Below are 23761 nucleotides of genomic sequence, written 5' to 3' on the forward strand. Positions count from 1 at the left end.
TTGGCTACTGTAGTATGGGCCACTACCATTCAGTCTATTGTTGAACAGACAGCGGTGAGACCCACTGTCTGACTCAAGGACTAAATACTGTGAAAAGCTTCAGTCTTTCAAGCCCGTCTCTCAGTTTCTCCATCTGAGGCATGTATACTGCCAGGGAACTCAGTGTTGTGAAGGGAGTGTCAACACTGCAGAATGAAAATTATGCTATGTTCTATAAAACAAACAGATCTGTCACAAAGTACAGTGCAAAATGTGTATCAGCTGTTTATACAAACCGTGGCTTTTTATCCACCCTTATAAATCTAGTCAAGGGGAATCAGAGACTGACATGCACAAGGCCACTCAACCACCTTGTCTGAGTGTTCACTAAATCTGCATGATGGGTCTGCAACGGCTCATTGTTAAAGAATATTTAATACTCACAATACAATGAATGTTACATGTAGAAAAGTACAAGCTAAATATAGGAGTCTAATCTTATTTTGAGAAGCCACATATGTATGTGTGCGCATATACATATGTATGTGTGTGCATATACATATGTATGTGTGCATATACATATTACATACATATGTATGTGTGTGCATATACATATTACATACATATGTATGTGTGTGCATATGCATATTACATACATATGTATGTGTTTGTGCATATACATATTACATACATATGTATGTGTGTGCATGTGCATATGTATGTGTTTGTGCATATACATATGTATGTGTGTGCATATTCATATTACATACATATGTATGTGTGTGTGCATATACATATGTATGTGTGCATATACATATTACAAAAAGATTAAGAGAAAAAGTATTGCTTAGTAGCTGTTTCCTGGTGGGATTATGAATAATTACAAAATTTATATTAGATATCACTTTTCTACTGTTTTAGTAATATTGTGTTTATAATAACAGAATAATTTAGGCCAAACATGGATGGCATGCACTGTTAATCCCAGTACCAGTGAGGCACAGGCAAGCAGATCTCTGAGTTTGGTGGGGCCTATATATAGTCAAACCAGGGTTATATAGTCTTAATAATAATAATAGTAGTAAATATTTTATTAATCAATTTGATTTCTTTATTTTATTTCTTTAATATTATTTAGGCAGTCACCAACTTTTATGAACATGTTTTCTGCAAAACATATCTGTAAAGTAAATTACAGATTTGTAAGTTGGAAAATTTCTCAGAACTAGAAACATTTTAAGGTCATTAATTATGGTCTCAGAAGATGCTACTATACCTTTGCACTCAGAAGTGCGGAAAAACTTTATAGGAACCAGGTTACCAGATAATATAGAGCAAGGGGACTTTGGCTATGCATGGAGTCTCCCTTGGTGAGGCAGCAGGAGGACATGTGGGGTGGTAGAGTAAGTACACCTAGCTAACAGTGCTTCTTTGAGACATCACAAAACAGTATGGCAGGTTGTATATCACAGATCAAATCCAGCATACCAAAGTGTTGGGACCAATTGGAGTCCTGACCTTCAGCTGCTCTTCCCTGCTAGAGCCTTCTAATTGAAGTCACTAAAAGCTGTGCCTTGCCTAGAGGATCGGAGGATGGGATTTTCACTTGTTGGCCATTGACTGCAGGCTATTTAAGCCTCCACGGTGCTATTAAAGAGGGACCTTTGTACCAGTGATTGGAAGTCCGCGTGTCTGTTTGTCTCTGTGTGTGTTTCCTCTACCTCCAGCCCCTTGCCCGAACCTCACGAACTGGATTCTAGTGCATAGAGCGCAGACGGAGGGCATGGTGCGCGTCACTGAAGGAAATCCAGGTGCTCAGCACAGATACGCAGGTGGTAGCCAGGTTCAGCAGATGTGACTGGAGGATGGCCCGTACAGATTAAGGGAAGGCGTAGGTAACGATTGCTGTGTTGAAAAACACCAAGCCCATTTGCTTTCACCAGCCAGCCACCTGTAACCCCAGCTCCAGAGGATCCTACCCCCTCTCCTGGCCTCTGCTGAAATCTATTCACATGTGTACATACCCACACAGTCATACACATAATTAAACATTTAAAAAAAACTTAAGAACAAAAACATATCCAAGAAACAAAAGTCAGGCTGGCAGAGTGAATACACGAGATGAGCAGGACTGCCCGGTGCGTGCTGCATCTTCCATGCGCGGGTCCAGGCCTGGATGAGCTGGTCATGTTGCTACACCAGTTGGCAGTTGTTCCAGATCTGAAGGAAGCCAGCATTCTTGACCTTCATATCCTTCCTCTCTTTTCCTTCAGCGTTAGCAACATTTCAACATTATGTAGTCCAAAATAAACATACCTGCTGGCTAACCTTTGCCAGCGCCTCCAACACCTTACGTCTGTGTTTAGTATTTCGGCCTAAGGAGCAAGTTCTTAGGCCATGTACCTTTTCTCATGTCTCCTCTTGTCCTGTTCCGTCCAAGGAACTCTCAGACTTCCTTCAAAAGTTGTGTTTCATGGGCGTCCCGCGCTACCTTCTCGCCAGCAAGAACGACGCGGGACACTTAGGATCCTTCTGCAGAAAAGCTTTAATGCATCTTGAGAGAGAGAGAGCATAAGCATACGAAGCGGAGACCCAGAATGAGGGGAACCCGTCCCTTATATAGGAAACAGTCCTCGCTTCAGACGCGTCACTCTTGGATTGGTCCGCTGCCCATCAACCCAGATGACTCCTCGGGAGTAGGCAGGGACGCAGCAGTGGAAAGTTACCAAGCACATGCGCATTATAGTCCCACTGTCTCTGCTTCCCCAATGCTGGGATTAAAGGCGTGTGCTACAACACCTTGAACTCACGGAGATCTGCCTGTCTCTGCCTCCCAGGCATTGGGACCAAAGGCGTGTACTACCACACCCTGAGGTCACAGAGGTCAATCTGCCTCTGCCTCCCAGGCACTGGGACTAAAGGCGTGTACCACCACACCTTGGGGTCACAGAGGTTAATCTCTACATCTGTCCCTTGAATCAATGGAGAATGTGGTTGCAGCCCTCCACACATGGGGAACTTAAAATTGACATAACAAATTTATTTCCATCGTAATTTTTAAAAAACTTAAAAAAATTAGCAGATACTTTCTTGAGGACGAAATGAACTTTAAAGTTTAGAGCAATGGATGTTTTGGAGTGAGCCAGCTCTGGGTTGGAATTCCAGGTCTGCACCAGTATTCCTGAGCCGGTGACGCCGTCTCTGTTCAGAATGAAATGGAGTCAGAGACAAGCTGACCCATTCAGAAGGAGCCTGCCCTTAGTTGAATATTCTCCTGTTAGCATCTTGAAATTCTGGGGAGTTAGTGACTAATGGGCTTGCCAAACTAGTTCCAGTCCGTTATTTTTGTTTGTTTGTTTATTTGGTTTTGGTTTTCAAGACAGGGTCTCTCTGTGGAGCTCTGGCTGTCCTGGAACTCACTCTGTAGACCGGACTGGCCTCAAACTCACAGAGATCTGCCTGCCTGTGCCTCACAAGTTCTGGGACTCAAGGTGTGCGCCACCACCGCCCGACTCCAACCATACGCTTTTGTCAGTAAATTTATTTCATGTGTGAGGGCATAAGTGCAGAGCCACTAGAATCAACATTTATTTTGACTTCCAGGCTGTTTTGGAAAGATCTATGGAACAGTTTTAGAAGTATGGAAAAGATGCAAAGGTTAGGGCCGAGCATTCCATACGCCGTGTCCCAGGTCGCCCATATTGTCACGTCTCCCATGAACCCATTACACGGTTGTCACACGTGCAGACCTAAGGCCCGAGCCTCACTACTCCTATCCTCTCTCCACTCTGCTTGAACTTTGCTGGCTGTCCCTGCTGCCCTTCTCTGCTTCTGAAGTCTATCTAGTTACCGATTACATTTGTCATTGTGTCTCCTTGTACTACGAGCTACGATGCAGGTGTGTCCGTGTGTGTATATATGTGTGCACGCACACACGTAAGCTCAAGAACAAACCCAGCGGAGCAGGACCTTCCTTGTCTATGAGGAACAGTCCAGTATTTTGTAGCATGTTCCTTAATTTGAGTTTGTTTGCTTTTTGTTGTTTGTTTGTTTGTTTCATAGTAAGGCAGGCCTGATGGGTTTGGGTGACAAATACTTCACAAGAGACTGGCTTTCATCACATCATGTCAGAGGAATATTCCATGAACCGTGTTTACTCCTGTTCATGTTGGCTACGATTGCTTGGCCAGGGTTATACTTGTCAGAATTCTGTGTGAAGTCGTCCACCATCCAGACCACACTCCGCAGGAAGCTAGACACCCGCCAGGAGCACACTCAGGCTCCTCTGCCTCCAGATAGCATCTGCATAAATTGTTTCCACTCTTGCAACACAGATACTTTGCAAACTCCTGATTTATTATTCAGCTATGTATTACATCAGTATGGCCTTAGGGATATTTATTTTATACCTGGGGTTATGATCCAGTGCTTCTACATTGATTTTGCTGGTCAGAGTATACATTGGCTCCTGTGTCTCTTTAACATACCCAAACTGTTATTTTTGCTGTTGAATTATTATTTATTATTATTATTATTTTAAAATATTTATTTATTTATTATGTATGCAGTATTATGTCTGTGTGTATGCCTGCAGGCCAGAAGAGGGCACCAGACCTCATTACAGATGGTTGTGAGCCACCATGTGGTTGCTGGGAATTGAACTCAGGGCCTTTGGAAGAGCAGGCAATGCTCTTAACCTCTGAGCCATCTCTCCAGCCCCTATTATTATTATTATTAGTAGTAGTAGTAGTAGTAGTAGTAGTAGTAGTACTAGTAGTAGTAGTAGTAGTAGTTGTGTGTGTGTCTGTATGCGTGTGTAGGTCACCGCAGGAAGACCCCTGAGAGTTGGTTCTCTCTTACCATCATGAGTTCTAAGAAATCAAACTCAAGTTGGCAGGTGCCCTCAGCCCCTAATGGTCTCTCCATCCATCACTGTTCTTGCTGAGTTCCACCCTTCTTTCTGGTGCTTTAAAGTGTGCCAAGTCATCCTTTACAGTTCCTATCCCATTCTGATTCTTCGTGGAGTCCCCTGTTCCTTGTATTAGAAAATATATTGGCAACAGACATGTATGTAGAAGGCTTTCTCTTGGACTGCTAGCCCTCAAATCATGACATGGAGATTTGTTATTAGTTACGAACGCTCAGCCTTGTCTTATGCTTGTCCCACTACCTCTTATACCTTAAATTAATCTGTTTCTCTTCATCTACATTGTGCCTTGGGGTTATTTACCTTTCCTTCTGTATGTCCTGTTCCACGTCTGTCTGACTGGCAGCTGCCTGATTAACCCCAAGTGTCTCCCTCTCTTTCCCCTTTGTTCTCTCTTCTCCCTCTCTTTCTCTTTGCCCAGCAGCCCCGCCTATCCCTCTCCTGCCTAATTATTGGCCATTCATCTTTCTGCTAGATCAATCAGATGCCTTAGGCAGGTAAAGCAACCCATCTTTACATCCTTAAACAAAGGCAGCGTAACAAAGGTAACACATCTTTACAACATTGAAAAAAGCAGCGCAAACAAGCAACACATCTTTACAGCCTTAAAGTAATGTTCTACAACACTTACAGAAGCAGCTCATTATTAATCAAGAAGAGTTCCTTATTAATCAAGAAGAGTTGGTGATTTTATTTGTTTGTTTTGACAGGGTTTTCCTGTGAAACCCAGCATGGCATAATCTTCCATCTCTGTCCTGCATGCTATTATTACTGATGTAGCCCTATGTTAATTTCGTTTTTTTAAAAAAATTGGGTCAAAAGCTTATACTTAACCAAGCTGAATCAAATATATAAAAGTAAATGATGATAAATAAAATACTGAGAATATTTTAAAGCTTCTTTTTAAATATTAGCCAACTCTTAACGATGAGAAGACGTTACAGGAAAATCTAGATCAAAGTCCACACCACTTCCACTTATTACAGCCTCCCACTTTCCTAGTGTTCCTTTATAATCTTTGAATTTTTTAATATGTCACTCTTGGATCAAAACACATCCAAGAAAATCCCTTAGTTAAATTACACAGTTTAGTCCATGAACGAAGGCCAGCTGTCGTCACCCAGTCAGATCTGAGAGGGCAGCTTTGCTTTCCTCTGGTTCCCGCCTGTTTACCTTGATTGATCTCGGATGTAGACAAATGGCATCATTGCTTGCTTAGGGGGAAAGAGCTTCCATCAGTCTGTGCGCAGTGGTCTCTGCACCAGGCAATCCCAGACTACCTCAGCCTGTGTGCTGTAGTCTCTGCATCATGCAGACACAACTTCCCTCAGCCTGTGTGTGTTCTGTAGTCTGTGCACCACGCAGTCACAGCCCTCAGCGTGTATGTGTGTGTGTGCTGTAGTCTGTGCACCGGACAGTCACAGCCCCCCTCAGCCTGTGTGTATATTGTAGTCTGTGCACCGGACAGTCACAGCCCTCAGCGTGTGTGTGTGTGTGTGTGTGTGTGTGTGTGTGTGTGTGTGCTGTAGTCTGTGCACCGGACAGTCACAGCCCCCCTCAGCCTGTGTGTATACTGTAGTCTGTGCACCATGCAGTCACAGCCCTCAGCGTGTGTGTGTGTGTGTGTGTGTGTGTGTGTGTGTGTGTGTGCTGTAGTCTGTGCACTAACTTCTTGTTTTTTGGGTCTGGAAACACTGGAGCCTACACACTGTTCTTTCTGGACCCTCCTCCCTTTCCTAGAAGGTCAAATTATATTTCAGTTTTATAAAACTCTCTCAGCACATCCAAGACCCTGGATCTAATCCTTAACACTGCAAAATAAATTACAAAAATTAGCTACATTTCCCCCCATCTTCCCTTCCACCACTGTGTATCCCTGGATTATTTGTCAATCAATCTTGTATTATTGCAAACGTTAGAAGCTCTGGAGTTCCGCATGTTGAGGTTTTTCTGACCAGATACACACAGACACTTGAATATAACTGTGAGGCACGGTTTGTGGAAGGAAATGCTTCTCCTCGTTACCAGGGAAAGGCTGAGTGGGAGATTACACTTCTCCGAGCTACTGAGCGGGAAATGTGGATTAGTTTTCACTGCGGCCAGCTACCTCAGACGTGACAAGGTCAACAGACGTCTGTGGCAGTTTCCAGGGGCTTTATCACTAGTGGTAATTCTCAGGCTGTGACATGAGGGCCGAAGCTGGGAGTTGCAGAAATAAGTGCTCACTACCTGTATATCACTCCAGTTTACGTGCCCTCTCGTCCGCTTGTTTTACCCTTTCACCACTCAGGCTGCAGAAGCAAAGGTACCTGAAACTAGGCCTAAGAAACATGTCTTCATTTTCACAGTTCTAGAGACTGGGAAGTCCAACCTGGCACCGCACGGGCAGACCTGATGAGAGCCTAGTTCACAGAGCGGGCTGCTATGACGTCACATAAGGATTTCTTTCTTTCTTTTTTTTTTTTTTTTTATGAGACAGATAGCCCTAGTTGTCCTGGAACTCACTCTGTAAACCAGGCTGGCCTCTAATTCAGAGATGTGCCTGCCTCTGCCTGGCTTTAAAGGCATGCACCACCATGCCCGGCTTCACCAGGGAGGTGTAGGGAGGGGCTAAGACCACTTATGAAATTACCTCTCTCCTGATCTTATTGTCACCACCCCCTGCCAATATTATCATTTGGGGACAGTGAAGACTCACCATGTGAATTTGAGGAGGATCGTAACTTGTATTTCCTCAATGAATGCTTCCTGAGAATCACTGTGCGCTGGCTACAGTAGCTGACAGGGATGTAACTATGAACAGATACATTCTCCGATGCTACAAATGTTGTAGTCTTCTAGGGAAAACAGCAACCAAAGGTGGGGGTGGGGTGGGGACAATGTAAGATACTATGTTAAGAACCAACATGGGAGAAATACAGGGTGCTAGGCAACTAGACTGAGGGTGAGGAGAGCCAGGAGAACATTCTGGAGGGAATAATACTTTAGTTGAAGTTTGTATAGCAAATAGGAGTTAGTCAGACAAAAATCCATGGGGAACTGCAGAGCTGGCTCACAGGTCAAGAACCTGTGCTGTTCTTGCACAGAACGATTGCGAGTCTCAGCACCTACGTGAGGTGGCTGGCGGCTTCCTATAACTCCAGCTCAATGGCACGCCTCAGACACTGCTCTCTAGTGCACTCTCCACTGTGAATACACATAGTTCAATTTTTTAAAACCTATTTTTGAAGAGGGCTGCTGGTGAAGAGATGGCTCAGTGGTTAAGGGCATTTGATGTTCTTGCAAGAGGGACTCAGGTTCGGTTCCCAGCTTCTCCGACGGCGTCTTGCCACCTTCTGTCATCTCCATCCCCAGAAGATCCACTGCCCTCTGTTAGCCCCCGTGCATACCAGACATGCATATGCTGTGCATACTGACATGCAGGCAGACATGTAGATATAAAACTAATTGTCTGCGAAAGAAAACACAAAGCGCCAAAACCAAAACTCCGGTATGTGGGAAGAAATCCAGCTAAGCCTGGAGTCGGATGCGAGCGGAAGGATCTTGGCTCCTAGTGGCCTCAGTAGAGCTGCAGACTAAGATCCAGAGATGACTCTCTGCAGATAGAGAGGTGCATGTGTGTAAAATCACGTTTAATAGCTTTGGTTTCACCCTGGAGGCAGAAAGCTGGTGGCCTTGGAGTTCTTTACGGACTGAGGTCTTGGTCCTGTTAGCCCATTAGGAAAGTTTCCCACCTGCACTAATAAAATAAGGGGGCCTGGTAGGGGAGCTGCATGCACCTTGCAGGAGGTACTGCCAAAGCAGTGCTGGTGGCATGGGCTGGGGGAGGGGCGAGGGGTTTAGTAATTGAAACCGCCCAGACAAGATGTGGCGTTGAAAAAAATGGAAGACTCTTCTAGTGAATAAAGGGTCTTTTATTTATGATGGTACTCAAATATTACATCCAAGAGAAGGTCTTGATCCTTTTGGCGTGCTGAGATCACATTCCTAGGCTACCACTCCTTCCCCGATCTACCGAGGGATAGCCTGCCTGCCTGCCTGCCTGCCTCTTTCCTTCATTTCTTCCTGATCACGTCTAGTGTCCATCCATAAGGAATACTGTGCTTCAGTTTTCTGGGATCTTCCCCGGTCTGTGTCTCTACTGTGACAGCCGAGAGCAGAGGCAACCGTCCAGGAGGCGTGTGTGGGTGAGGGGCAGCCTGCGGTAGCTGGGCAGTGGTGCTGGAGAAGCGGAAGATGCATACTGTAACTGTGTTTACAGTTGCTCCTTTGTGCGACTGAAACAGTACTTTCTATGCCTGGCAAATACCATGTCTGAACGAATTAATAATCTGTTTCAAACATATAATCACATGTTAATCTTCCCCTTTCTTTGGCTCCAACCACTGTGAGAGACCAGAGGGCAACACAAAGAGGCTGGGGAAGGAGAGAGGAAGGGACATGAAGGGTAGAGGGGTGGCCGATTTCTTTCTAACCATTTGCAGCTGTCAGCTTGTTTGGGGACGTTTTTTCTTTTTAGGCAGAGGAACAAAGTCCTGCTCCACGCAATTGTTTTCTTTGGCAGAGCGAACAGACACTTTCTCGAGGCGCACATCGAGATAATACAAAACATCTGCCCAAAGAGCTCCATCCCTGCAGCTGCGTGTGCCTGAGCATCCTGGAGAACGGGAGGCTTCTGCGGATGAGAACGGCTTTCGGGAGGCTGGGTGGGAAGAGCAAGCGAGTAAACAAAGAGGAGGGGATGCAAAGTCTTCAGAAACATCTGTGCTCGTTTCTCCCCCTCCCCGTGATCCAACGGCATTGTGTCTTGCAAGAATTCTGGAAATGGTGTGTTCTCAGTGCTGCTGCCAGAAGTGGTCTGTTTTCCTTTCTCACGTGTGTGGGATATTGTTTTTCTTTGTGATCTATTAAGAATGAGTGATTTTTATGACTTGTGGAGGGATTTTCACATGCTCACTCCTATTACTGGACTCCGAAGACAAAAAGGACAGCAAAGATGCCCTCAAACCTGCATGGTGGCTTCAAGGAGAAAGGTGGACATTTCTAGTTGTGACTGACATGAGATTGGGGTCCCTGAAGGTTCAACTGGGGCGTTAGGTTTCATGACAAGCCCCTTGGACAGTTCGCACGGTGTGCCCCCATATCAGTTTTCTTCCAAATTGGCTTTTCAGAAAAACCTTTGTTGTCGGGGGAAAGAGCATCTTCACCAGCCCTGGTTCATTTGCCTCTGTTGATAGCATCTGAACTGTGACAAGGAGGAGTTGGCTATAGCAATAGGACCCCCTGGCACCATCACCATGGGCCTTCTCTACGTCTGCCTGCTCTGAGCTTCAACCACACATGGCAGGGTCACTATCCCTCAGCTAAAGATACTGAGTCTCCTGGGAGTTAGAATAGCAGCCTGCCCCGGGGTGAGCAGCGTGAAGATTCCACAGCTGGAATCTGACGCAGGTACGATCGATGTCCAAGTCAGATGTTTAGCCAGTGCCCTAGCCCTGACACTTAGGTTCGGAGAAGTAAATAAAAGCCAGGCTACCGTATTCCACCTTCATCTTCTAACATGTTTGCTTCTTTGATCCTGCCAATTGGATGGGATCAAAGGAGCTCTGAGAACTTCGTGAAGCTTCCCAGCAGGATGGAAAGCAACAGTCTCTAGAATTTGCACACTTGAGTTCAGACCTCTTTCGTCTCAAGTCCTGAAAGATCTGGAAGCCCTGAGTTGGTCCTTTCCCTTTCTAATCTTTGTTTTGATGCCACTGTCAGGTATGACAGAGGAGCTCCACCCTCTCCGGAGAGTCATCTAAACAGCCTGTTCATAGCCGTCCTGCCCAGGCTCTATGCTGGGCAATAATGAATCATCTGTGGGGGAGACTGACGCAGCCCTTGTCTTTATGTAAGGCATAATCCTAAAGCAGAATTCTTAATAACTGTGCTATGGTCTGTGACCTGCACAAGAAGACCTCAGGAGAAAGCCATAGGGAAGAACAGTCATTGTCTAGGTGTCTACAAGGGTTGAGGAATCAACAGGTTGCTTGTGGAACTTACAAAATTTGAAGAGAGTTCTCTAAAGTCTGCAGAGACAGGTTCTCCTGCTCTGTTCCTCCAGAGCCCAGGTTTCAGCCCACCACCGACCACAGGCCACAGTCTTATTGCCAAGCGTTGACTTTTCTCACCAGGGGAAAGAATGAACATCTCATAGCTCTGAAATTGCCTTTAGGTCTTGTCCAGCTTTGAACCCCTTTGTCAGCCTTCTGTCTTCTCCGATGCTCGCTCTCTCTCTCTCTCTCTCTCTCTCTCTCTCTCTCTCTCTCTCTCTCTCCTATAAAAGAAGAGACCGCACAAGCCACAATTTGTTTTTCTTTAGAAGAGTCTAAAAAGAAATTATTCATGGGCGTTTGAGGGTCTAGTAGCAGGGAGGGTAGAGGAAAAGAAAAAGCAAGCAAGAAAAAAATGGGTTAAAGCTCAGAATTTCCTGGAATTTTTATTTAATTTTCTTTGGGAGAAAAGAGATTTTCTAAGTCAGAGATGAAAGGGAAGTCTGCACACAGAGGCCCCCGAGAAGTTACAATCTGTGCTAGGTTTAGCTCTCTCGCTGAATGTGGCTTGGAGATCAGACGTTGTGGTTAGACAATTCATAAACCCGGCAGGGCTTCGTTTGGATGCTGGCTCCTGACAGAGTACCAAGACCTCTGGATCAGCAGCCAGGGCTGCAGAGCTGTCTCGTCAGCACCCAGCCCTCTGACCCACCTCACTCTTCCTCCAGCTTCCTGGCCTGCCTGCCTCCTTCCCAGACTGGAACAGCGTCCTGCTGGGACCTCCTCAGTGAGTGCCTTGGATCCTGACCTCTGCCCAGACTGCTTGCTTCGTCCTCTCATTCTGGAATCTGAGTTCATTCTAGCCCTACTTTAGGGTCATTAATTCTGTTTCAGTACTGGTCCATTTGTGAAGATCTCTGCACACCACATGACCCAAGGTCATCCAAGTGCTGGGTTTTTGTCTGTCACTTCTTTGTAGGTCACTCATCTGAGTAGGTTCTCTTTTTGGAATCTTAAAATTTTCCAGCTTTAATCTGAGAGTCACAGGATGTGAGATAGACTTAGTTATCAGCTGTAAGTCACTGAGAGGTCTGCCGTCATCTTTCTCATTTTCTATCTCAGTTCTTATCTACTTGTTCAGAATGATTGTCACACATTTGGCTGGGTTATCATAAAGTCAGAGTTTAACTCCAAACCCCTAAGACATGCATCTGCTGCAATGGAGACTGCTGGTCTACACTGTCCTAAGACATGCAACTGCTGCAGTAGAGACTGCTGATGCCCTAAGACATGTACCTGCTGCAGCGGATACTGCTGGTGAACACTGCCCTAAGACATGCATCTGCTACAGCGGAGACTGCTGGTGAACACTGCCCTAAGACATGCCTCTGCTGCAGCGGAGACTGCTGGTGAAAACTGTCCTAAGACATGCAACTGCTGCAGTGGAGACTGCTGGTGAACACTGCCCTAAGACATGCATCTGCTGCAGCGGAGACTGCTGGTGAACACTGTCCTAAGACATGCATCTGCTGCAGCGGAGACTGCTGGCGAACACTGCCCTAAGACATGCATCTGCTACAGTGGAGACTGCTGGTGAACACTGTCAACATACCTTTCTGACTGAGTTCAGTGACTGAAGTTTTCTTTTACCAGCTGGAAACCTTGATTGAAAGAATAATAGAGTTAATGATTAAGAAAAGGGAATTTCAAATTCTTGCTTCCTCCCCTACAGGCTTGACAATGTTCTTCATTACAAAGTTCTCCCATCTTTCAGAAACAGCATGCAGCACCCCATGTCAAAACTATACCCTGGCAAAAAAAAAAAAAAAAAGCTCCCATCTCTGCTGTGGGCCTTCCCCTCTCTAAAACAGGAAGTGCTGAGTTCACGCATTACTGAAATAAGACCATTATTCTTTCTTGATCTGTTTTGGTTGATACATTCCCTGGCTCCCTTGTGCCAGAGACTTTAAAAAGTAGAACCGAAGTATGAAATACTTCCGCCGTTTGTAGAACTAGTCTCAAGGCAAGACATACATATGAAAAGCTTATGGAAAATATGTAGCGAGGTTAATGATTAAGAAAAAGGAATCTCACATCCTTTCTTCCTACCCTGCAGGCTAGACAAACTTGTTCTACATTCCAAAGTTCTCTGTTCTTCCAAAACCACCCCTCCCCATTGGCAACTAAGTATCCATTGCTGACCTGTTCCTGGGACGGCGTCTCCTGATGTCATGGACTTCTTCTCCCTGTCCTACCCTCATCCGTGGTTTGCTTGTTTGTGCCCCTGTGCTGTTAAAGAGTAAATTTCAAATACTTCATTATGCTGGGCCGTTGAGTGGTATGTCTCCTACGGGTCTCAAGGCAAGTCAAACTGCAAAGGTACCTGTACTTTGGATTTTAGAATTTGGCTGATTTGAGATCCCAGCCCCATTGTTGTGTGAAACTATAGCCCATACTTCTGAGCCTCTGCGTTACTCATCTGTGAAATGGGTATAATTAAACTACCTTACAGGGAATGATGGCTTATTTAAGTCTCCTGAAGCTTCCCTTACTTGTCTTAGAGGAAGTCGAGTCATGTCTGTAGGACACTCTTTGGAAGATTCTGGGCTCTCTCTCGATATTCAGTGGTGGTTTAGTGGCCCTATTTCACCAGAGAAAGCTCTAAAACTCAAGTAGCCGCCCCCACCCCGTCTTTGCCCTGGATTTGCCTCATCCCTGGATCCTAGCACCTGTTGCCACATCATTCAGCCACCACGCTGCACCCACATTCTCCCTGAGTTTGTTCAATGCGCTGACTTTAACTTTCAAGGAGAGCTGGTATCCGCACAGGGACCTGGAGAGGCAGATTCCATCACAACAGCTGCCAGACAGATTCCATCTCTCCTGTTCTGCCCTGGAGGGAGGAGGATACCAGGAGAGTCCCCTGACAGACCATCTCATGGCAGATAACTGCCCCTGGTCCCTGTAGAGTAAGAACAGCAAGACTCCAGACTTCGGAAGCCCTGGAGCATCCATACGGCAGAACGCTACAGTGACCTGGAAGCTGGTGGTCTCACCTGTCTTTTCTGGACAAGGAAATTTTCCTCATAACAGTGACTGGATGCAGAGGGACGGGGTCATCCCCATTGGTGAGCTCCTGCTATGTTCTAGGCACTGTAGGCCAGTCTTACACACTGTGACACCCTCCCCACCGCAGAGCTAAGAAAAGCCTTGCTCTGACCCCTCCTTTAGAGCTGAGAAACCCAAGGTTCAATCACTGGCCCTGGTCATAGAGCTGGGTGCGAGTAGGAACTCAAGCAAAGTCTGTTTGGCTTTGAAGTCCATCACAGCTGGGTTCCTACTAAAGGCCGGGTAAAGAGCAAGGGTGTGAGTAGCTTTCAGAGGGAGGGGGGAGGTGCCAGTCTGCTGCTTGCTGCCTCAACCCAGCTGGAAGTTGTGGTCACCAGACTGGGGGATTTGAGGGCCTCTTCCAGCCACCTGCTCTCTCTGCATCATGAAAACATAGCCCCTCAAAGAGATGGCGGGAGGGAGTGGGGCGCGCACCGTCTGTGAATGGTCCACCTTGGAAACAACATCTTGGAAGGGAAACACTTTGAATGGAAATTTGTAAATGGGTAGCTTCGTGGGGTGCATCTCATGGTAGAGAGATGTTTTGTTTCAGCGGCAGGAATTTTCAAAACTTCAGATGAATTGTTAACCTTCTTAAAAGGCAACGGGTTTCCACAAAACTCCAGACTTCTGAAATTACCTTGAAAAAGCCAAAGTGAGCCTTCATCCCCCCTCTGGCCACTGGTGACTGGAGTTGAGGCAGCCCCTCACTTGTACCTGAAAGTGGGAAGTGCTCTTTAATCAGGTACCGTCCTTTTTCCCTTGGGTGTGCTCTCTGGTAAGGAGTCCCAGTTCCGCCTCCCCACCGCAGCATCCCCACCCCCAGCCACCATTTTTCTCCTCTTGGAAGTAAGGGTTGAAATGACCCTTCCTGGTGTCTTCATACATCTTTCTTTTTGTTCCTCTAGGCGTTCCCTTCCCGAAGAACTTCCTTCAGATCTGCAAGAAGATCCTGTGCCGCCTGTTTCGGGTCTTCGTCCACGTCTATATCCACCACTTTGACCGGGTCATTGTGATGGGGGCAGAGGCGCATGTCAACACCTGCTACAAACACTTCTATTACTTCGTCACAGAAATGAACCTCATAGACCGCAAAGAGCTAGAGCCCTTGGTAAGTGTCTCGGCAGTATGGCGCCATACACCGCGAGAGCTACGGGAGGGGGGATAGGAGGGAGCTGCAGAATTAGACAGGGCGGGGATAGGAGGGAGCTGCAGAATTAGACAGCGTTCAGTGACCAGCAAAGGGCCAGGGTGCATCAAAATGTCTATTGCAACCACGTAAATGTCTGAAGTTGCTCTCCAGGAGGTGAGATAATGTGTTGACATTATTCCTATATAATGATTTGGGCCAAGGAAGCTGGGTTTAATATACAACTCTAAAATCATAGAGACACTTCTCTTTTTTTTTTTTTTTTTTTTTTTGGATTTTGGTTTTTCAAGGCAAGGTCTCTCTGTATAACCCTGGCTATCCTGGAACTCTCGAGCTGTAGACCAGGCTAGCCTCGAACTCAGAGATTTGCCTGTCTCTACCTCCTCCCAAGTGCTAGGATTAAAGGCATGTACTCCCACCACCCGACTGAGCCACTTCTTTGGTCTGTCACTACTAGTCAGTGATGCTCAGAAACATTGCATTCTTTTTTTTTTAAAGACTTATTTATTTATTATGTATATGACATCCCTTCCATGTATGCTTGCATGCCAGAAGAAGGCACCAGATCTCATTATAGATGGTTGTGAGCCACCATTGAACTCAGGACCTCTGGAAGAACAGTCAGTGCTCTTAACCTCTGAGCCATCTCTCCAGCGCCAACATTGTGTTCTTTAGTCAGTAAATGTGCATTGAACACCCACTGCCTGTCGGCTGCTAGGCCCACAAAGTCGGACACAGAGAGAAGCAAGTCCTAAGGAAGAGTTCTGTGTCATAGGAAATTTGCTCCTTATCCCAAATCCCCTGGGGTGAAGCCATGGATAGATCATTTGTGGAGATTAAGCTCCAGCTTTGTAATACGGATGAGTGGAGTCTGGTTTCTTTTTATTGTTTTTAAAAGAAATTTATTTTTGTTTTGTGTATGCGTGCTTGGCTTGCATATATGCACGTGCATCGTGTGTGCATGGAGTACCTGTGGAGGCCAGAAGAGGGTCTCAAATCCCCCGGAACTGGAGTTACAGGTGGTTGTGGTTGCCACGTGGATGCTGGGAATCAAACCTGAGTCCTGAAAGAGTGACAGAAGCTCTTCACCACTGAGCTGTCCCTCTGTGCCCTGCGTTTATTTTCTTCAAAAGGACCTTTCACCGTTGGCTTTAGCGTGTGCTCGAGAGATCAAGGACCCTCGAAACCTTTGTGACAGGTTCACTTTAATGTGGATGCTGGCCTCACAGGTAGCCCCAGTGACGCTAGTGAGTCCCTCTCTACCCAGTAGGATACATTGCTTTATACTAAAATCATATTTTTTTTTCTTGAGAGAGTTAAAAATGTAGTTTTGCTAAATATAGTTGGCAAAATAAGTTTTATCCGAGTCTTTTTGAATGTTGACCAAAAGAGCCTATGTGTCTGCTCTCCTCTTTCCCCTCCTTTCTTTGTCTGCACGATTGAAGTGAGGTTTTATTATTATTTGGCTATCTGAGATCAACAGCTCATGTGACTACGCCCAGAAAGATACTGTGTTAGATTCACATGGCCTCATAATGAGAGCTGAGCCTACCTGTGTGAGGCAGCAGATGGGGAGGAACCAGAGCGAGCAGACAAACAGGTGCAGGGTATACTCATTTGAAGGATCTCAGCAGCCTCGCAAGCGCACGTAGGCCTTGCGGTCTGCCTGTTACTTGCCCTGCGGTCATTGGTCTGACAGCCTAAAGTGGGAAGTGCTTGGCTGTGGGCTCTAGATTGGCTGGTTTATATCGGCTGTGTGTGTACAACTGTGAGTCAACAGTTTGCCTTCTCAGGTATTAACTAGTGGCGGGGGGGGGGGGGGGTTCCCTCTCGAGGTCAGCAAGATCCCAGGGATTAAAGAAGCAAAATGATAAAATAAAAAAGTTTTAAAAATAAAAATCATATTAGCTCTACGTGTGGTGTATCTATATCTAGTAAAGAAAATGGCGGTGGATCTTCTGTTGCCTTTCGGAGTCTAATTCGTGGTCTAGAATTACACCCTGGAATACACACCAAACCGTTTGCTTTGCATGCAGTTGAGATGTCTCTCACGTTGTTGGTTAGAGAACAGATGGTTGTCTGTCGTCTTCACTTTCTTTCCATTGGGTTCTTTGGAAGCTTTCGGGACAGCCACCAAGTGATCTCTGAGCGTCGCTGTAGGACTCCTGTGAAAATAAGGCTAAAGGCGGTGGCGGTGGGTTTGCTAGTTTGTTCAGTATCAAGACTGCTTGAGTGTAAATAACCAGCCCAAGAGTAAAAGGTTGTGCAAGCAACTCAGGGGAGTGTGAGCACTGGAAACTGTTGATAAAGCTAATCTCAGAAAATGTCAAGGACGTGGAAAGAGAGGGGCTTGTCAGTCAAGAGACACAAAAGCGCTGCAGCTGGGCCACAGAATCGAGCTCCCATCGGGGCCACACCCAAGTAGACAGGAACAAGCCCCCAGAGGCCACCAAAAGTAAGAGCCCTGCTAAACACTGACACTTTCAGTGTTGTTGAGTTAACATACAAACATTAGATGGACAGGGCTGAGCATCACAGGGTTGGGCGTCAAGATCTCCCTTGTGCACAGAAGCATAAAGGCTACTGTGGGGGAAATCAGCAAGGAAAGAAAGCCTTTCTCTGCCGTCTAAATTCTCTCCGTTGTATTCTGTTCCTGAAGAAAGGCCTCCAGGAGCCGGAGCACCTGGTAGTGCCAGGAGCTGCCTTGCAGCCTCCCGGCCAGGCTCTGAACAAGCCAGTATTCTACAAAGAACTTCTTTGGGGGCCTGGGAGAAAAAACATGATTATCCTCACTGGGAGCTGTCAGCAGTGGAAGTGACGAGAAGTTGCGGGTGCCCCCCCACCCTGGTTTGTATTTCTTTAACGCGTACTTAAAATTGTTTTCTTCCCACATTTCGTTTTTTGTTGGTTATTGCGACAGGAAGTTTAATTGTAATAAGCAGCAGTAGTAAGTAGTCTTTAAAAAATTATGTGAAATTATGTGTTTGCTTGTTTATACAAACTCAAACCTGTAAATCACAGGACTGGATACTGTGAATGTTTATGAGTCTATGTTTATGTGATGGCCAGGCGTGGTGATGCATGCCTGTAATCCCAACACTCAAGAGGCATCCTCAGGAGGATTGCTGCAATTTTGAGTGTACATGGCCAGTTCCAGGCCAATCAGGGCGCTGTAGAGAGAATCTGTCCCCCGAATAGCAACAACAGGAGCTGGCAAGGTGACTCTGCTGTTCAGAGCCCCGTCCGTTCTTCCAGAGAACTGAGTTTAATTCCAGCATCTTCGCGGTAGTTCACAGCTGTCTGCAACACCAGTTCCGGGAAATTCGACAACCTCTTCTGGCTTTTGTGGGCACTAAGTATGCACATGGTACACAGACATATATGCAGGGAAAATACCCATGCACGTAGAATAAAATAATTTTAAGAACCCACAACAATTATATGGTGCTAGGCTCAACTGCTTGACAGATCACTAAGAGTGTTATACCTGTGGCTTGGCACTCATGACTTTGTGTTCGTTGATATTGCTGGAATTACCTGACTCTGTGTCTAATGTTGCAGAGTTGCAAAGTACATATTATAATCAGAGCTAGCGTACCAAATCAATACACTTCAATTTGTACAGTATTTTCTTACACTTATTTATTGTGGGGGGAGTGTGCTTGTGTTTAGACGTGTGCTTGTGTTTGTACACGCAGCTGCACACACGTGCACATATATGTGGGGGGCAGAGAACAGCTGTGGCAGTTCTCTCTTTTCATCACGGCTCCCAGGATCCGGACATCTAGCTTGGTGGCAGGGGCCTTTACTCATTGAAACATCTCATTGACCCCAAATCCATGTATTTTTATTTTGTATAGTCTAGCTACTCTATATGTTCAAAGCAAATTGTTGAGATATTATGGTTTATATAAGAGACATGTGTTTGGGGGACGCTTACAACAAAGCCTAGAAAATATGCCATCACGAGTATCTTCTTCATCCCCAGAGGATGAATAACCAGGACTTTGTCTTCAAATTCTGGTCGTGCATTCTTCAGAGTGTGGTGCAGCAAGAGGTCAAAGGACAGCATTTGTTCAGCCAATTTCCTTCAAAACAGCAGCGTTCCCAGACGTCCTCCACCGTCAGTGGGCCGTTGCTGGAGTCAGGCTTAGCATTCCACAGGGGGGAACTAGAGCCTCACCTGGGTCTTCCCATCTCCCTTGTCCAGCCACAGCCTTTCGTGTCAACGGTCGCCTGCTTGCATTGGAGCGGTGCCAGCTGAGCATCTGGCACGTGGCTTCTGTGGAGGGTCCAGGACCTGACAAGTGTCATACACAGCCAGCTTAAGACCAACCCCAGGGCTCAAACCCCAAACCTTCGCTTACTAACTTGTAACCTTTAACAAGACACTCAGTTTTTGAAAGCATCATTTTCCTCATTCACGGAGTCACCAGAATGGAATTACAGAAATTAAAGACCAGGCACACACAGTCAGTACTTAAGAAATGTTAGCTATTAAGTCAGATAATGAATTTACAGTAATTAGTACTCAGTAAGTAGAACAACCCCACTTTTTCCTTTCCTGATTCTTGTGGCTTTTCATCCATCCTAGTGATTCCTTGGGTAGCCTCAGAGCAAACAGAGACACAAGCTGTCTTTGTGTCTGCATCTCCCTTGGGTTGTCAGTCCTATGAGGACAGCTACTAAATAAAATGTAGTCCTGAATTGCCCATGCTTGGTGCATGATAAATACTTGAAATGGTTTTTGGTTTTAATTTGGGAAGAGTTGTTTAAAGATGATGTACCTCTGTTACATATAGCCATTCTTCCCTGGTACCACTTTATTTCATAATTGCCATTTAACACATTTATAGGGACTAAAGCTTCATCCTGACTGATTTATAGTAGAGATTAAAAGCAAATTAAGATGCAGAACAGTGAAGGGGTGTGTTCATCCTGACAGCATAAGTTGGGGCTACAACACCTCAACATTCTCTGCCCAGATGAACTCACCCGGGAAATGTTGAATGCTCTCATCCCCTCTCAGTGTCCTGATGCCACAGACCCCAGGTAGCCGGCCCTCTCTATCCGAGAGTTGGAAGTCCTGGGAAAACTTTGGTCTGCAGTGAACTGGGACAACTGTTCATCCTGTCAGGCTCAGAGTAGGAAATTAATTTGGAATTCTGACACTGGGAAGGGGGTTGCTCTGGCCAGACTAGTGAAGGCCGTCAGGACTTTCCGCCTCCAGAGCTTGCCTGATGGCCCCAGCTGAGACCTAACTCAGCCTCTCAGCCAGCCAGCAGCCTGGGAACCCAGAGAAACACATGCCATTCAGCTTGCTGTCCAGCAGGGAGGGGATGGCTGGTGGGATGACAAGACAATCCCAGTTTCTCATCTGAAGATGAGCAAATTCAAGCAAGTTCACAGTTGTAGGAGAGGAAACCTAAATGATGCTGGTAATTGGGAAATGGGCCAGGCCTTGATTGGATAAGGAGGTTGCCTTGGCCCTGGCTGCCCTGGGAGTCAGCTGATAGAATTGATCTAATCAGAATTATCATTAGCAAGCAAGAAGAGCGAGCACAGTGTTTTGATGGCCTTTCACTAAAAACAAAAGCAAGCTCAATGAGGGCTGTTAGCACTGTGCTAGCTGTGAAGGAAGAGCTGACACGGCTCCTGTGAGAGGCTGGTGACAGACAGGAGGGGGTTAGTTCTTCCTAATGTGCCTGCTGACCCCTGAATGACCTGACCCCAGCAAGGCCCTCCTAGTCCTTCACCAGGACTCCTTATCTCTGACATTAAAGACGCCTCCTGGAGGTGCAGGCCATAAAAACAAAGGTTACCCCAGCTGCTGGGGCCAGGAGATCTCCAGTTATCAGGAGGGTAGTTCACACATCGCTTGCATCGTTATGGGGTGGTGTTTTGAAATGGGTGTCTATGAGCCTGATCCTGGCTACGTGAATTACAATCATCGAAATGAGGACTTGGTCTCAGACTTCAGCATATAGAGGTGCAGCTGAAGATCTTGCTGAAGCACACCTTCTGTGGATCTGACAGGACGGGACTGGAGAGGGCCCGTGGGGAGGTTGCAGGACAGCTTGGCAGAAGCTGGTCCTCTCCTTCTACCATCTGGGGTTCGGAGATAGAACTCAGGCTGACAGGCTTGGTGGCAGGTACCTCCACCTGCTGAGTCATCTCGCCAGCCCCTCTACCGAGCAATTATATGTATTACTTCATCTCTTCACCCTTTACCTCAGACAGGAGGACATGTGGTCCCGTGCTTCACCATCCCTCATGCCTGACATTGAGTTACACCAAAGCTCACCGCTCAGTCCATCCTCATTAGGTAGAGACCTGTTACCTAACGATTCTTCATAGTTTTCAGCCCCCAAACTACCACTTTAACGTGGGAGCTTTGAAAAAATAATGTGAGAATCAAAGTTGTAGAAAGCCTTGTCTCGTGAAGTGGGTCTCATCTGGACCCACTCAGGGACTGACCCTGTTCCCCTAGGAGATGGCCAGGTCAGGCTTCACTCCCCTTGAAGAAGCCAGGCTGGGTCCAGTAACCAAGGTTGACCTGCAGCACAAGACCAGGCCAGCAGAGCGAGGAGCAGCAGAGCCTTTGGCGTGAGCCAAGAGCTGCCTGAATAGCTGGTGACGAAGAGCCATTGTGGGGCTTCTCAAAGGGTCCTTTCTTTCCGAGCATCATCTGGGCAGAAGCCTCCAGACAGCCGCGTGTCAGGCAGTTCCGGGACTTTCAGCCGAATGGCTCAACCTTGGACACAGCCAGTGCAGAAGAAAGAGCTACAGCCTGTAGAGAGACATTTCCACTCTCATGTTACCTCGTGACTTGTGCGACCCTGGCTGAGGCTTGTAATGCCTCTGGGTCTCGGTTTCCCCATTTTCAAAGGACATCAACGCTAGAGTGGCCCAGGCTTGATGGACTGAGATTCTGATCTTTGGCATTGGATACCACCAGGCTTGTCATCTCTTGTCCAAGATGACCTTCCCTCTTTGTTTCAAGAGGCCTTCCTGCCCGGAAGCTCATCATGACAACAGAGAGATGTGGTTGGACTGTAAAAAAGTCGAGTCTGCCTTCATGAGACTTTGCTAATTCAGATGATGCACATATGTACATGGATTCATGCAGGAGGGAGGGTGTGTGTCTGTCTACAGAATAACATCAGCGTGTTCACAGCAACCTAAGTACCCCGAGATGAGCCAGCGTGCCTGTCAGGGATCATTTGAGGAGCTTTGGCAGACTTATTCAAGTGTGTCTTTGAAATATAGCAAAGAATTATTGGCAACTAATTGCATTGTGTAGAATCAGTCACACATCTTTGCTAGAGTAATGTATTCTTCTCTATTGATGGCCAGGAGCTTTGGGTTCCGGTTTGTAGGATTGTAGGTGGTTGGGGTAGGGAAGTATCACATTGTTTGCTTTTTAATCAAATCATAGGTGAGATGTGGTGTGATTTATTTTACAACCTAAATTATTTTGTTAGAGTCGAAATGATTCAGACTAAAGACTTACCAGCATATACTATTCAACAATGAAAATAGGATTTGAAGCCATACTCCAGAGTCACTAATAATCATATGTCGATAAAGAAGAAGGCAATACAGCAAAAAGTGCAGTGGCTCTCTCATTGTTATTTGCTTTGAAAGACTTGGGTTTGGCTTTGAAGGAGATTGTTGTTTCTGTTGTTGGGGGCAGGGTTTTGCCATGCAGCCTAGGCTGACCGCAAACCTGCCTCAGCCCATCATGTACTGAAACTATCAGTGTAGGCCACCAGGTCAGCAACTGCGGTTTTCTCTTAGCAGAACTACAGAAAGTGATTTTTTTATACACAACTCCTCAGGTTCTCCAGGCTTTCTATTACAAACATGAATCACTTACGTATCAGAATAAAATAATCAAGCTTTATGCCATTAAGACCTCACCACCAAAGACTGAAGCTTCACACAGCCTCGGTGCCAGGACCAAGAACGGAGTTGGCCTCTCTCCTAGCTGGCCACTAACATTAATTAAAACTAAATGAAAATAAAAGACCTCTGAAAAGACCTCTGTTGTTGTTTTCCAACTTCAAGCTGTAAAGAGAACAAACAGGGATTTGTTGAAAACAATTCATCCGAATCACGGTTCGACCTCTACAAAGCTTATCAGGTTTCAGCGTAAGCGCATGGACAACAGCTACAGAAAAGTTTGCTGACATTATTCTTCGTTGCCATTAATTCTTAACCCTCTTTGCTGAAATATTAACAAAGCACAAAACCAGGAGTGACTAAGGAAGCCGTCTCTACCCCGGTGTCAATCAGATTCATGGTTTATACTTTCCTTTCCTACCTGCGAGAGCCGTACCTGATTCACGGTACCACGAATCTCGCATTAGCCCATCCTTGGTGTGGAGGATGATATTCTAATCACAGCACATTCTCCGTATTTCACTTGAACACATTGGCACAGGAGACCACTTCCTAAATATAACCCCAGCAGCACAGACACTGAGAGAAACAATTAATAAATGGGACCTCCTAAAACTGAAAAGCTTCTGTAAAGCAAAGGACATGGTCAACAAGACA

General features: G+C 46.1%; 1 protein-coding gene across 3 annotated transcripts in view; it reads left to right on the top strand.

The window, feature by feature from the left end:
- Mob3b (MOB kinase activator 3B) overlaps positions 1-23761 on the top strand; it is a 197822-nt gene that overhangs the window by 144611 nt on the left and 29450 nt on the right. For all 3 annotated transcript variants that reach the window (XM_048419862.3, XM_048419864.3, XM_048419863.3), the window contains exon 3: positions 14958-15160. In XM_048419862.3, the coding sequence (XP_048275819.1) occupies positions 14958-15160 (203 nt within the window). The remainder of the gene's footprint in view (positions 1-14957; positions 15161-23761) is intronic.

The sequence above is a fragment of the Myodes glareolus genome, chromosome 16 (assembly GCF_982192425.1).
Source record: "Myodes glareolus chromosome 16, mMyoGla1.1, whole genome shotgun sequence".
Classification (NCBI taxonomy): Eukaryota; Metazoa; Chordata; class Mammalia; order Rodentia; family Cricetidae; genus Myodes; species Myodes glareolus.